The following is a 15460-nucleotide window of genomic DNA, read 5'->3' on the forward strand; positions in this document are numbered from 1 at the left end:
ACCAGGTGCCAAAGAGCAGTTCCCATATAGGTTACACATCCTAAATCACCTACAGAGCCCACCTTGTGTAAACTTCAGAGTTGTGCAATCTAAACTGTACCTTTGCTGTTTTACACGAGAAAGGAAGAAGGAAAAGAGCTATAAAATACACAATAGAAAATTAAGCTCCTCAGTTATCTTTCTTCCTTCCAGAAAATGATAGGTTACTTATAATTTATGGAGGAGCGGGTGCACAGGTGATTAGTTCAGCAGTGCATGCTCAGGCAACAGCAAGGCGTGGGCAGGAGGTGAAGGAGTCTTGAATGGAATTTAGAATGGAAAGAGCCTCTTTAGCAAACCAAAGGTCTGTGGTACAGTCTCACAACAGGCACTTTTGGCCAGCTGAAGAAGTGATGTCTGTCTGTACACAGGCTATGCTTCAGGATCTGTTGGAATGTAAAAAAAACAAAGTTCATTTTGGAACACAAAAATATTATACTCCTCCTCTAGCACCTGTATTTTCTGTGTCCAATACTAAACACAAGAAGTGAGACTTTTGAAGCGTTTCTTGCACTTGACCAACACTAAAATTTTCAAACAGTGAGTTGTCTCAACACTGAGGTTTTTCCGAATATTTTACAAACTGTGTGTGACAAAAGCAAAGGCTAAATCCTTGAGCAGTCATTTAATCCAAGGAACACGATTATCTGTGTAAAACAACATGATAATGGACCTGAAAAAAAGAAACTGGGGACTTTCTTCATGAGTCACTCATGTCCACAGTGAGTTGCTGAATCACTCTACAGCCTTGGGCAGAGGGTGACTTTCCCAAGCATCAATTTTCATGTCCCTGAGATAATACTTAGCCCACTTTTATGGGAAGATTCATAGAAAGCTGAACTGCTAAGGTGCCACGGGATGACAAATGTGTAATGAGCGTAACACAAGCACACAAACAGGAATAGAAGCTCTGAGTTACAGAGGCAGGAGGTGTATTTCTTGGCCTATATCAGTCAGCACTGACATTTGCTATCAAAGAAACTGGGCCATCTCTGTTTATAAGTAGCTCTATAGATCAACTGTGATTCAGGATGAAAAGTCTACAGGAACAGTTGTAAGTTTACATCCAAAATTCTTATTCTCAGTGCAAGTATATTCACTACTCCTGCTGCAGCTGATTTTTACTTCCTGGATCTCACAGAGTGCATCATATCTGGATGGAACACATCCAGTAAATCCAGCAGTGTTTACTGATATACAATCACTGCTCAACCAGCAAGCCAAGCAGCTGGTATCTATCGTAGGAAACTCATGCAACACATTTGGAAGGATGCCTACAACCTTACTCACCTAGATCAACAAAAACAGAAAAAAAGTCATCAAAGGAATTAATCCCATTAACTTCATACATGGAAAGAAAGACAGAAAATCTCAACTGGGTAATGCATAGCAGGACAAAGACTTGGGATCAAACAAAAAGTTTAATTCACCCCTTGAAATGAAGCAAAGTATCACCTCAGTGTACATCACACTACACATCACATATCAAGGAAGGCAGCATGAAAAAAGGTATAAAAAAAGGCCAGTTAAATTAAATACAAAGTCAAAACCTGGAACTGGAGCAGTTATCTAAATGAGGGACATAGTAAAGAGTTTACTGTCAGTTGTACACACCAGTTTCTTCAGCAATTATTTTAATTGATAAATCTATGCTATATGCTAACATGTAAAGGAAAAGAAGTCTTCAACAATGTAACATTTCAAATTTAACCAAAATCAAGATAAAACTTCCACCTATTACTAAGAATTTTCAATGCACTTTCACTCCTTTCACTATTTTGCAAGTAAAAGAAATGACACCCACAGAAGATACAGAAACAAAGCTAGAACTCAAGAAAAAGATAAAGAAACTTACAGCAGGCAAAATTCTCACTCAGGATCGACAAGATTCTGCAGCATTAACGAATTCAATGTTAAATTATATATCTATCTTTAAAAAGTAATCACAACAGCACAGAGCAGTTGCCAAAAAGAGCCCTTCTGGTTCTGCAAGTACAGGACTGTGCTCCTGCTGCCATGGAAACTGAGTCCCTCACTGCTCTGGTCCTGGTACAGTGCCACACGTGCTCTCAAGCATTTAATAAATATTAATAATGCATTAAATAATATCGAAGTATCAGAAACAGAACATCTAAGAAAAAAAATTGGCAATAAAACTCACTTTGCATGGCTGCAGCCCAAAGGCTTGTAAGCCTTGCTCCAAGCCAGCTATAAATCCTGTTCTCTCCTAGTTCCTAACACTTGCTCTTGGCATTAAGTGTGAGTGAGTGACTGCCAGGCCTTAGCTTAGGCTGAATAAAACCAGGAAACCTGGAGGAAAAACTGAAACCCTTCCACTTGTCCAACAGGTACCCCTGCAAGGAGCAGCTGTGTGTGTTGAGCACCGGACTGGCAGGCAGGAGGCCTCATTTCTGTTCTTGGCTCGGCTGCTGACTCTTGTACAGCAGAGTCACTCTGGAGCAGAGGAGCTCTATCACCATTTATTCACCTCTTCATGAGGAGAAAGGCACAGGGCTGCCAGATCTGCCACAGCTCTGGGAAGGAAAGTCATGGGCCTTGCCAGGAACAGAAGCACAGTCTACCAGGGCATCATTACTATGGCAAGAAACAGGATGTCTCACCCTGAGGGACCATCAGAGACAGAGCTCACAACTCTCCTTTAAAAATCTTTTGGCTTCTTGCACATGAAAATCTGGCTTTTGAAAATATTTCAGCATGCAAGGGTTTAGTTTTATTTTTCAACTAGATTATAGTATTATTGTAATTTCTAAAGTCTAATCAGGTTTTTATCACTTGCATTTCAGACAGAATTTCTCACAGAGTAGAAAATCTGCATTAATTTTATCACAGGACCTTTTACCCTCCCCTCCCTGAGTATCTACATATTGATAATTTTTATGGAAAATAGAGAGTTAGAAAAACTACACTCAGCTTTCCAACACTTCCCTCACATGCACCATGAAATAGTGAGGATTTCCCTTGGGCTGGAAGCAGCTGTCAGCCTGGGAGCAGAGCACACCAGAGCAGGCAGGCTCCTTTTCTGCCAAGGACCAGCTACTGCACAAGACAACAAACAGCAACCCACATCTTCATCTCCATCACCAAACTCAACTTACTGATTTCTTTTCCTGGGCAAAGGAAAAAATGAAAGAACAAGTGACATCTTACAGCATTTTATATGGCAGATACAGAAAAGTGTAGCAACACAGAAAAGCAGAACTGAGCAACAGCATGCTTTGGGAACATCTCTGAAATTACCAGGGAAAAGCTGCAGGAAAATGGAAAAGCTGTGGAAAAGAAAAGGACACCAGTAAAAGGATCAGGAGAACTTCACACCAAATCAATCCTATCACAAATGCATCCCTAACACAACATCAGTCTCTGAGGCACACCAAAGACATGGCAGATTTGTCAGTGAATTCAAAAAGCTGATGGTATTGAAAAGGCCAGCAGAAACAAAAGCTGGGAGTCTGCTGAGGGAATCAATAATGGTTAGACATTTTCAGGTGTAACAGAGTGTTTAATGGCCCTTTAGGTGGACAATGGAGTCACAAAAACTTATTATTTCTAGCACTGGCAATCTCTTAGTGTAGGTGTATCAAATAAATGTGTTCACCAACACATTACACTTGGTTTCTCTGGTCTCATAATTGCAGTTTGAATAAACTTTGGAACATTTTTCTGATTAATATTAAATTATCCTAAATATCTTCCACATCAATCAGTCAGAAATCATCTCTAACCTGTGCTAAGGCTGGGTCTAGAACACTGCAGACATAAGAGAACTGGTCTGCATTGACTTTTCATAGAATCACAGGATGGTTTGGGTTGGAAGGGACTCTAAAGACCAAGTTCCAAACCTCCTGCCATGGCAGGGACACCTTTCATTAGACCAGGTTGCTCAGAGCCCCAGCCAGCCTGGCCTTGAACACTGCCAGGGATAGGGCAGCCACAGCTTCTTTATACATTAAAATGCTTTGGATGAAATTTACCTACCTTGGCTCAAAATGTAGAATATGCTTCTATCCTCTGAAATGCCAGCTCTGAGCTCTCGGATAAACAAACCAAGTCATGTTGGTTTCAACGGCACTTTCATAATTTCCTTCTTGAACTTAATCATTACATTCACTCTTCCCATTCTCCTTGACCTCAGGAAAGCTTTTCAGCTCACAGCTCATTCCTGTAACTGTATCTAGAGCAACTAGATACACTGCATAAAACAGCAGCACTGCATAAAACCAAGTTCACTTCCCTCAGTAACCATCATGTCCCCAGTGGCTCTCCCAGCTCTCTCTTCTGCCTTTTCAGTGGTCCCATCTCAGTTCTCTCCTTCTTTTCCAGACCATGAGCAGGAGTGATAGAAAATCACCACCTTCTGGAAAGCAGTCTGCATTTAGACTGCTTAATAAAGAAAACTGCATAAATAAATTGCTCAAGAAAATGTCCCAGGAAATAGGGAAAAGGAGAATGGCATGTGCTTAAAACTTCATTTTCGACATAAATGTTGCAGCAGGTTGCATTAACAGGGAAGATAATCCAGACACCAAAAACATGCAAGTTAGTTTTTTCAGAGCAGATAACAAGAATATAATGAAAAATGAAGATAAATGAATAAAGACATTCACTGTGGAGCACAAGAAGTCAGTAAACTGCTTTTGAGCCTAAGCTGGACATGAATCCAGTACAGACCAGGACAAGCAGGCAGCAGCCACACAGAAAAGCAAACAAGTCCTACCACAGTCTTCCCAGTGCTTCCAGTTTTGGGATAAGCATGCAAGCTGGCCACACAACACAGTTAAAATCTCACTGACACAATCAAGAGCATATGACCATGCATAAGCCAGGGAACCCTAAAACTCCACATGATGACATGCACAGGATCTCCAGGGCAGCAATCACTCAACATACAGGACACTGGCTCAATATGAAACAGAAAGAGAAATTGCAGCAATGCATAACAGAGGAAAAAAAGTTATAGAATACATGTGGCATTGTGAGTGCCTACTGTGCCACTTGGTCATGCCCCAAAAGCTGCAAGCCTGGCACACCATTACACTCCTGCACTTCAAAGCCACCCAGACCACACTTAACTCTGCACAGGATCCAGAATTTAGTTTTCAAATGGGTTTTTTGATATGTTTTTACTCCCAAATTCCAGCTGTAGTGAAACCTAAACTGACAAGCACAGAGACCATGAGGCTGCCTCCTGGGCTTCCACACAGGCAGCAGGAGTCAAATTCTCTGTACAAAGCCAGTGGGAGCACAGGACTCCTCCTTCCTCCCAGCTGCAAAGGAAATGTGTCTCAGCTACACAGCCACCTCCTGTAGCCACAAGGCAGGCAAGGGCTGAGGTAGGGGAGGTTTGCTGAGGCCACATGTTTACCTTCCATTCTGTACACACGGGAACAGCTTTTGAAACAGTAACTCCCTTCAGACTGCATCGCACACCTGAGGCAGCCTCAACCCTGTCCATAAAATATCCCCATGAGCAGTCCTCACCAGCAAGCAACATCACAGAAAGGATACCAGTGCAAAGGTGGAAAATGGAGCTTTAAACAAGAAATAGTAATTCTGCATTTGGCTGTGTCCCCCTGCAGGCAGGTATTACAAAGCTGAAATGATCCTGCAGCTTGTGATTCATTTTAGGAAACTGGTTAAGCTACTCATTGCTTTCTGCAACTATACTCTTTGCCACATTTAGTGTTTATTCAAGAGTGAAACATTTGAGCAGAGATCCTCCAGTCTCTTTCACCCACACTCAGGTCTGGGTTAAAATAAATCATACTTACGTCATAAAAATAAAATCAAACAGCTATCAAAGTAAGAGCTCCTTCTTTGCGTCAAATATATTGCGTCTGGCAGCTGTTTGCAAGGTCTTCCTCATTTTCTGCTGGCTACAATGGCAAGCAGGAATAAACTTGTAAAGCTGGGGAAAAGCCTCCAAGAGCCACTCCCCCTTCAGAACAGAGCTCTAGGATTTTCCCCTCTGGGTGATTATCACAGCACCCTGGACACACAGCACACACATCCCTAGTCTGACCTGGCTTTGCAGCCTCCACCCTTCCTGAGGGAGACACAGAAAAAAGTCAGTATCCCACTTTTTGAGTATCTCAGCAAAGAATGCTTTTGCTAAAACACTGTGCCTCAGAACATGGACATTTTTCCCACTATAAAAGTAGCTTTGATGTTTTATAAAGTTGCTGCTGTACCATTACAGAAAATGTCTCAATGACTGTCATCTGCAAGCATTGTCTGAAAAAGCTTGTAAGTGTCTTTGCAGTATTTCCAAAGAGGAAAATGTATCACAGGGAAGGACGAAAATGCATCTACAGAAATCATGTTCAGAATTGCGCTGGGGCCCTGTCCTCATTGTATGGACCACGTTTAGTGCAGATTGTGGCATTGAAAGCTGTAAGTTGTGACCAGGATTTTGTTTTTCCAGGCCTACACAGACTGGGCTGAGCCCAAGCAAATCTTTTTGCATAGAGCAGAACAAATAGTTTTAGGACAGGTTTAAACTCTGCAGTAGGTACCCAAGATTTCTAATTCCAAAGTTTAAAACATTATTTCCCCAGCAATCCAAACAATGTAACTTCCACTGGTTATCTCTCTGTAGTTTAGCTTCCTTTCCAAAGATACATTTTAAGGAACATATCTACTCCCTTTTTATCTTCCTTTTCTCAAAATGGTATAAATTGCTGAAAACATGACAGCAAAACAGCAGCTTCATATTTAGGCAATCTGTTTACTGCTTTATTTTTATATATTTCTACAATGCACACAAATTAGTGTCTCCTCCTTTTCTCTTGTTAACACTTCACAAGTCATGTGCCTACACACAACGAGCACCATCTCCTCCCCTCCTGGCAGCCTCCTTGGCTACTGTTCTTTTGCTAACCCAGAAACCCTGTCCTGGATAAACTTAATACACCAAAAAACCAATGCTGCCTTCAGGTCCATGTCTGCTGTATTAACTCACACATCAGTCCTAGGGTACATAAGTTGAACTCCCAGCCACGACAGAAAAGGATTACTCAGTTGAAATCAAATGCCAAGGATGCAATTCACTTTGATTACTGAAACATTCTCCTTAGAATCCAAAACATGATGCCAGCAAATCATGGGGGCTCGGAGGTTGGGGAAACAGGGACAGATGCAGGACACAACACAAAGGGGACACAGATAACAACAAACAAATTAAAATTCAGTCTTGTTCAAAGATGATTTCTCATAGGAAGCCCACAGAGTCCTGCCAAAAAAAAATCAACTCTTTCCAACTATTTAAGATATTCTTGGTTACAAAATTTTCCAGTGTATCACACTGTCTGCCACAAGGAATTGGTTTCACAAACCAATTCTGCACACCATAACGACCATCCTGTCTCTTTAAAAGGGGAGAATATACACAAGCAGCAATGAGCTATTACAAATACATTATTAGCTCTGGGAGAAGGAATCATCAAGTAATTACAGAGGTTATCAGGGTCCTTATCAGTACTCACTGCCAGCAGGCTACCTGCATATTCATTTCCCTCTCCATCACCACTCTGGCATGCTGAGTTTTCCAAAACAGTTTCTTCTATTGCATATGTTCATAAAATAGTTTTAAAATAAATTTCTGTTTATTACAGCAGTGATAACAGAGGCAGTATCTAGAAGTGAAAACATGGAATGTATTTTTTCACCCAGTGAGTAGAACTCCAAACATTCCATATGCTGAAAAACAGTATGCACTTTCAAAACAAAGCAGTGTTCAGAAAAATCTAAGTGAGAAAAATGTGCATGACAATTGTAATTTTTGTCTTTCAGCCTGCTTGAAGAAGCAACTGCAAAATCTCTCTATTTATGAACTAAATAAACAGTCCGTGAACAATTTCTGTAGTCCAATTCCCAATCAGTAATAAATGCCAAATTCAGATTAAAGTGAAGGACATGTTTTTACCACCCCCAAACCCAACAACTATAAAACCCCTGTGAAATAAACCTAAATCAGATGCAATAAGCATTATAACATAGCTCAGACCACACTGAGCTGATGTTCAGCAGCAGGTTGTTCTACACTCTCTCTTTTGACACAATGCTCAGAAGGTTGCTTATAAGGAGAAAATAAAAAAGCTGCCCAGATACTGAGCCCCTCACTCATTCAGGGCAAGAGCTCAGGACACAAACCTACTCTTCTGTGTTGAGTGCAGGGTCCAGAATCCATTCAAGATGCTCCTCCAGCCACAATCCCAGCCTCGAAAAGCAGCTCCAAAAGCACTGCCCACAGGTCACCCAAGCTCAGCAAGCCTTTGCACCACAGTGCACAGAGGTTTGAAATTGAAGGCTTCAAGAACACCATTATACACCTGCTCAGAGATTCTCAGTGCTTCCACAGATTACTGTCTCTCTTGGGAAACACAGACACTTCTGAGAAAACTTTCCCAGTTATGACTGCACAAGAGTCCACAGTAGTTCTCAGTCACCCCCAGCTTCCCCGACTCTTTTGCCAATTTGAAACATTCCACATCTAAGTTGCCTCAAAATAGTGCCATTATAATTCCTGTAAGAACCATTTCTATGTCTCAATTAATGCTGCCTACTCCCCAGATCATAAAAAATATCATATATAAAGTCAATCAAGTCCTCTGAATAAAGACAGCAACCAGAAAGAAATGTTATGGGGTAATCACAGGGAACATCTTGTGATAATTTAAGAGTTTGGGAATCCCTGCTCTCCTTAAACTGATCTACTCAGACTTCACTCCAAATATCACCTGACAGACTTACATGAGAAGATGTTAGCAGGAAAATCACATATGGAAAAACACATAATCAGTGACCTTTCTTTTTGTGATGCATTCACTGGGTCTATGAGCTTTGAAGAGTTCACTCACTGAATGCACATTCAGTGCCTATTATTCTACAGAGATAATTCAAGAGATGTGGTACTTGCTACAATATTTGCAATTTTAAACCCCAAATTAAAGACACTTCTCTTCAAGATTTAGGCTCTGTAATTTCTTTTACAGATGCTTCTTACACTCCATGGCTGAGACAAGTTCTCCGAGGATTTCAGAAGCTGTAACCAAAATAACAGCCAAGTTATAACAGCACAACCCTACAAAGTACCCAGAGTTTATGGGTTTCCACTGATACACACCAGGGCCACACCACAGGAGAAGGAACGAGCGCCATTTTTTCAGGATTGGAAGTATAGATCTTGCTCTCTTTTCCCTTACACTATGAAGGAATTTTTCAGGATTGGAAGTATAGATCTTGCTCTCTTTTCCCTTACACTATGAAGGAATTAGTGTTGCATGGCTGACACTGCCAAACCAAGAAGTGCTACTTGTTCATCTGCCTTGTCACCCTGACTGCAAACATATTTAAATACAAGATCCACACCCACCGCACATCTTGTAGGATGATAATGAGTAAGCAACATTTCACATGAGCACCTGTCACTCGCCCTAAGCACGGGCTCTTCCGGGGTTTGACATCTCTCCCAACTGCCCCGAGGACACAAACTGTGTGTTCCTTGAGGCGCTCTGAGCAGAGGCGCTGCTGAAGGCGGGGGTCCGGGCAGAGGGAGGGCAGGGAGCTGCCCGGCGACGGCTGCTGCCAGACCCGCGCTACCGAACACCGCTCCGGGCATCCCGGCCGGGCCGGGCCGGGCGAGCCGGCAGCGAGGAGCCGCTGCCCCGCGGCGCCGCGTCACGGATCTGCTGCTGCCCGCAGCCAATCGGCGCCGCGGCCGGGGACGGCGCGACTTCATTCATTCATTCATAAAAAAGAGGCGCAGCTGGGAAGCGCGCCCTGCCCGGCACCCCCGCCCCGTGCGGGGCACGGATACTCACGGCAATCCGCCTCGTCACTGTTATCCGAGCAGTCGTCGTCCTCGTCGCATTTCCAGATGGCGGGGATGCACCGCTCGTTCCGACACTGGAACTGGTTCTCCTCGCACTCCTTGACGGCGCCTGCGAGACACGGGGCCGCGCCTGGGTCAGCGGGGCGCGCTCCCACGGCCGGGCAGTGGGGGTATCCCGGGGCCGCCTCGCCGCCCGCCCCGGCCGCGGACAGCCCGGGCAGGACGCCGGGAGTCGCCGCCGGCCGAGTGGGGGCTACGGCTGGGCTCGCCGGGGCACAGCGGCTCGGTGCGGGGCTGGGGCCGGGCTCGCCGGGGCACAGCGGCTCGGTGCGAGGCTGGGGCCGGGCTCGCCGGGGCACAGCGGCTCGGTGCGGGGCTGGGGGAGACGCGCCTCCGCGGGAGCACGGCGGCGATCCCGAAGCTGCTTTGTGCAGGGATAAAAGAGGACATTCCCGTGCTTCCCCGCATTGTTTTAAAGGCGGAGGGAAAAGGAGCCTGGGAATAGAATATGGTTAAACCCGAAACACAACAGACAAAGAAAAATTATAAAGCGCAGTGATGCTGGGACCTCCTGCGCATCCGTTGCCGGGGCAAAACGCACCGACACCTGGGGACGCGGGGCGGAAAAGGCACCGGCGCCGTCCCGGGAAAAGGACCCGACCCAACTAAAGTTGAGGGCGGGGGGAGAACGGAGCAAATCTGCTTTACAGACTCGGTGCCGCGCTGCTCTGATGAGGCACAAATCCCCTCTGAAAGGGATTAAAGGTGGCAACTCCTGTCACCAGCTCTCGGGCTCCATTCGCCCGCCTGAAGAGCTTGCCCGGCCCCCGCAGGTCGCAACCCCGAGCGTGCCCGGCCCTCCGCGTCCCAAACCCCGCGCAGGGCACCGGGGCGAGCGGGCATCCGCGGCCGCACATCCCGGGGTGCCCGTGCCGGCAGGACGCTCGCCTCCTCCCCGGCAGCGCTGAGGCCGGGGGACCCCGGCGCGGAGGGAGAGCGGCCGCACCGCGCCGGACCCACCTTTGCCGAGGTGCAGCTTGAGCAGCAGCAGCTGGAGGAGCAGCAGCCGGGCGAGCGCTGGCCGGCACATGGTGCTCGCTCCCTCCCTCCCTCGGTGGCAGCGCGCCGTGTGCGGGGTGCGCGCAGCCGGCGCGCCGCTCGCTGCCCGCCCCGTGCCGACTGCGGCCGGCGCCGCCCCCGCCCCGCCGCGCCGCCGCCGTGACGCGCCCCGCTGGGCGGGCCCCGCTCGGCTCGGCCCCGGAGAGCGCGGCCGGCAGCCCGCCTCCCGGAGCAGCCCGGAGGGACACCTGCGGGACGATCCCGCCGCCACAGAAAGGAAGCCCCGCAGATGGCACGGCCGTGCGCTCCCAGGCCGGGCCGGTCACCCTGGAGCTCTCGCTGGGATAGGCGGGCCTGGGCCCTGCTGGGTCTGACTGGGTCAGGCCTTCAGGTCCTGAGCCTCCCTCGGTGGCCCTGGTACAATGACAGCCTCATTCATGATCTTAATTTTATTAAGCCAATTAAACACGCGGGCTCCTTTAAAGGGCCTCGAGTCACAAATTATGTGCTCTCCTCATTACTTCAGATCTCCCACTGAGGGCTTTCATTATGACCATACTGATGTGGTCATCTCCACTTAATTGTATTAAAATTAGTGAAACAAGTACCAAGTATACTAAAGGTGGGCACCTCTCCTCGTAGGGGCTGCTTACCCTTTCTACTGCCTAAGCACATGCGGTCTGATCAGTAATAACAAATGGTTTCCAAGCTATCAGGGGCCTTATTTATCACTCCATTTGTACGGTGCTGATGAGAAAGCAGTTCACCGTCTGTAATTAACATCACAGCTTCCTTCATACAGTCAGGATTAACAGTATTCCAGTAATCGTATTATGAGAAGATACTTTTCAAGAGTAACTTGAATCTATCATCACAACAGAATTAACATGATTATATGTGGTGTCATTTAAAAAAAAATTAATCAAACGCTAATTTTACATAAACCAATGTAACAAAGCTTTGCAGTTTCAAAGCCTGAAATGCCATTGATTTAAGAACTGGGCTGCCATTTAAAAATGTACCTGTGTCTTTAACAAAAATTTTGCAAGTCATTAGTCAGCAGTGTCACTAATGCCTTTGAATCATGTGAAGAGAAGAGCTAATCATTGAGCTATTCCACTAGCAGCTTATAGAGTATTAACAATTTATTCAAGCCTGTTTGAACAATTTTTAGCATGAGAAATGTAGCACATATTTGTGTTGGCTGCATCAATGTGATAGATTACAATAATTGCTTAAAGCAAATGAGGTATTTATAATACATTAGGTCAAATTTCTCTTTTTTAAATATGTCAAAACACAGATTTATAAAGCTACTGTAATTCATGGCCTCATTCTTCTCTTTTGTAAGTTAGTTTATTAGTTGACATTGGAAGTGGATCCAAAGGCAATAATGAAGCTATCTGGTACAAAACAGGTGTGAATGTGCAGAGCATCAGTCACAGCAATGATCTGCTCTGATTCCTGATGGAATTTTGTTTCATTTTAAAAAACAACCAAACAGGTGTTTTGGCCTTAATGCCTCTCATAGGAAACAACACTAATGAGATTTTTTTGAGTGAACTTCTCTGGTGACACCTGAGCAGCAGCAATTTCAAGAGCCTTCACTGACCAGCCATCGTAGGGGCTACTGGTAGCCTAGTACCATCTTGTGGACATATGTGTCTCTGAGGAATTGCAGAGGCAAGAAGGAAACTGGAGGTGCTATGGGAGAAGTAGATTGGGCAAAGGAAGCCATTTGGTATGAAAGAGAAATGAAATATAATTTCATCCATCATGTTCCAGTAGTTAAGACTGTTAATTTACCTTTTAATTTACCTTTGTGGTTTATTGCTTCTAGTTGGTCACACACCACTGCACATTAAACAACAAATCACAGATCAGACACCCACTAACACAGCAAGGGGGTACATCAAAACAGTGAAATGTCCTTTCTAAAGAGCTCCATCAGCCAGCTGTCTGTTGTTTGTCATCCATACCATTCCTTTCATCTATTTTACAAATTATAGCTCTTTTTTTTTCTTAACGCAGAACCCACACTTTGTTTCCATATTTAAATGTTTCAATGATTGGTCCCTTGGATCCATATATTTCTCATGCTAACTGCAGCTTATATATCAAAGAAGTCTCTTCAGTGTCAGGATGAATAACTGACCCCTGCACCCTGGATTTTCTGCAGGCTGTATTCATACACCAATTTCTTCACTCCCCCAGGTGTGCAGCATTGCACCCTCCCAATCACAGAGTGGGAAGTGAATCATTCAGAAGCATGTGAAAAGTGATGCACCAAGCTTATTTTGGTGGAAGTTCCCCTGGTGTTCCCAGCTTTTGCCCACTGTATGTACATTTTTCCTTGTTTTTTAGATCACCACTGCACAGGTTCAGAGCAGGAGTCCATCCTGAGCAATGTGCTCCAGCCATTCCCACTGGTGTGCAGTGTGTGTGCAATGCCCAGGAACTTTTCAGTGTCCACAGGGCAGCCAAGAGGCCACAGAGTTGCTGTGCAAGATGAGGTGACCCAAAGCCATCCACCCTGACTCAGAGAAAGGCACCAGATTTCACCTGATTTAACTCTGGGAGCCTGGGTGTGATGGTGCCAAGTCAGAGCACAGTCCCTGCTTTTTTACTCACGCTCACAGTCAGGAATGTCAAGAAGCTGAGCGCCTCCCCTGCCCTGTGACCACCACTGGAGAGCAGCCCCCAGGGAGGAGAGCTCTCAGGAATGGAACAATGATGGGTGCTTCATTATTTTAGCAATAAAATCTTTGCTAAATTAAAAAAAAAAAAAAAAGTAGAATGACAGGCTGTGAGGGAAGAGAAACAACAGGAAAACTGGGAAAGCCTTCAAGCCATAGAGACCAAGTTGCTGAGATATTTGTGCTACTGCCCCCTCATCGCCATTTTCCTCAAAACAATTCAATGACTTTCTACAATATATTTCTTTCTTCTTTCAAATGGATATTTTAAAACCTGTTCTCCTCTATTTGTATAATAACCTTTGAAAATATGCCCTGTCCATTGGCTGACTTTTTCAGTCTTGTCTTTCAACTAGACAATCCTTCAATCCCGTCACGGCTTTTAGATATGCTAATGTAATATGTTTTGCAAAAAGATGTTGAAATTAAACCTTTTAAGTCAAGTTAGCTGAACCAATGCACCAATGACCACATCCCTTAAACTGTCAACTGGTGTGTTAGTGCCCACAATACTATTTACATTTTAAAGTAAATTTTTCTTGCCAAAACTACTGTGACTTTTCAGCTATACGTCGTTGAATATTACATTTAAACTAAAATTTATTTTCTGCTGTTTCTACTGAGGCACAAAACAAACCACAAGCCCAGCAGAGCACAAATACAGGTTCATTTCTGATTCAAGACTTGTCCTTCAGATTCTTACACAGCTCCTGTTTTTTACCTGCTGTGTTCAAAGTAACCAACAGTTTTCACAACCTGCCTTTCTACTTTTGGGATTCACAAACCTACTTTTGTTTGTATGTTATTTATCTGCATTTATCTGTTTAAGATGCTTTAGTCTTTTGCTTTTGGTGAAATTTCTTCAAAATCTGCACAGAAATTTTAAACGGCACAGAAATTTTCTTCAACTTTTCCTCTTTTCATAGTTTCCCTACACTGATTTCCAATTTTCCCACTCTAATTTCCTTAAATCCTTCCATTCCTGTCCAGGTGTCTGTAGGAATTTTCCTTAACTCATGCATTTAACCACAATCACTGTAGCATCAATGGTTATTAACATTTTACCCTCCAGCACAGTGGCCACTCTCATCTGTCTGTTTGCAAGGGCACTTTAATAACAGGTGATATTACTTTTCCTTTGCATAAATCCCTTTTTGCTTGTCTGAAAGCAAATAAGGTCTCTTAATTCTTTAGTTTGGGGTTTTTTTCTTATTTTTTTCCAATTTATATTTTTATTTGTATCTGACTAAATGGTGTCTCTTTGATCTCCTTTTTCTATGCTTTTATTTTTGGAACTTTCATTGTTTAAAAATGCTTTGTTCAATGTCTTCTATAATCTCCTTTGTTTCTTGGCTTAATTTTATTCTCTTTTAACTTCAACTTCTTTATAGAGAACTCCAATCCCCTAAGTCAGCTGTTTGCTGGTTTGCTTTTCATTTTTCTTACTTAAATCTATGCTCTGTACTTCCTTGCCTGTTGTATGCACCTTCCCTTTTCACATTTTATGAACCTTTCACAACCATCATGACTTTTCTTTTGCTTGCTTCATGTCTAAAAGGTCAGTTTAAGCACCTTAACATGCTCCAGGTCTCCTAATTATATCCTTATTTTTAGTTAGCTCATGGCCTAGTAAAGAAAGAAGGACACAGTCAGGTTTAAATCAAACTACAAACCCCATCAGTTTATCATCCAAGAATTGTCTTTCCTGCAAGCCAGAATCTCTCACTTCCACAGCCATAATTATTCTTTGTCCAAAAACCCACTGCTCCTTTAAACAAGCATATGTAGCAGTAGGATGTAGCACTGCCACACTGCT

At 44.2% G+C, this 15460-nt stretch overlaps 1 protein-coding gene across 2 annotated transcripts in view; it reads right to left on the minus strand.

Moving 5' to 3' along the window:
- LRP8 (LDL receptor related protein 8) overlaps positions 1-11047 on the minus strand; it is a 169880-nt gene extending 158833 nt beyond the window's left edge. For both annotated transcript variants that reach the window (XM_054285635.1, XM_054285634.1), the window contains exons 1-2: positions 10910-11047; positions 9879-9998 (exon numbers count right to left, since the gene is read on the minus strand). In XM_054285635.1, the coding sequence (XP_054141610.1) occupies positions 9879-9998; positions 10910-10979 (190 nt within the window). In that variant the 5' untranslated portion in view covers positions 10980-11047. The remainder of the gene's footprint in view (positions 1-9878; positions 9999-10909) is intronic.
- Between the last annotated feature and the right edge of the window lie 4413 nt (positions 11048-15460).

This window comes from Melozone crissalis, unplaced genomic scaffold, assembly GCF_028551555.1.
Source record: "Melozone crissalis strain CALT ecotype California unplaced genomic scaffold, PUWL_Pcris_2 ptg000045l_1, whole genome shotgun sequence".
Classification (NCBI taxonomy): domain Eukaryota; kingdom Metazoa; phylum Chordata; class Aves; order Passeriformes; family Passerellidae; genus Melozone; species Melozone crissalis.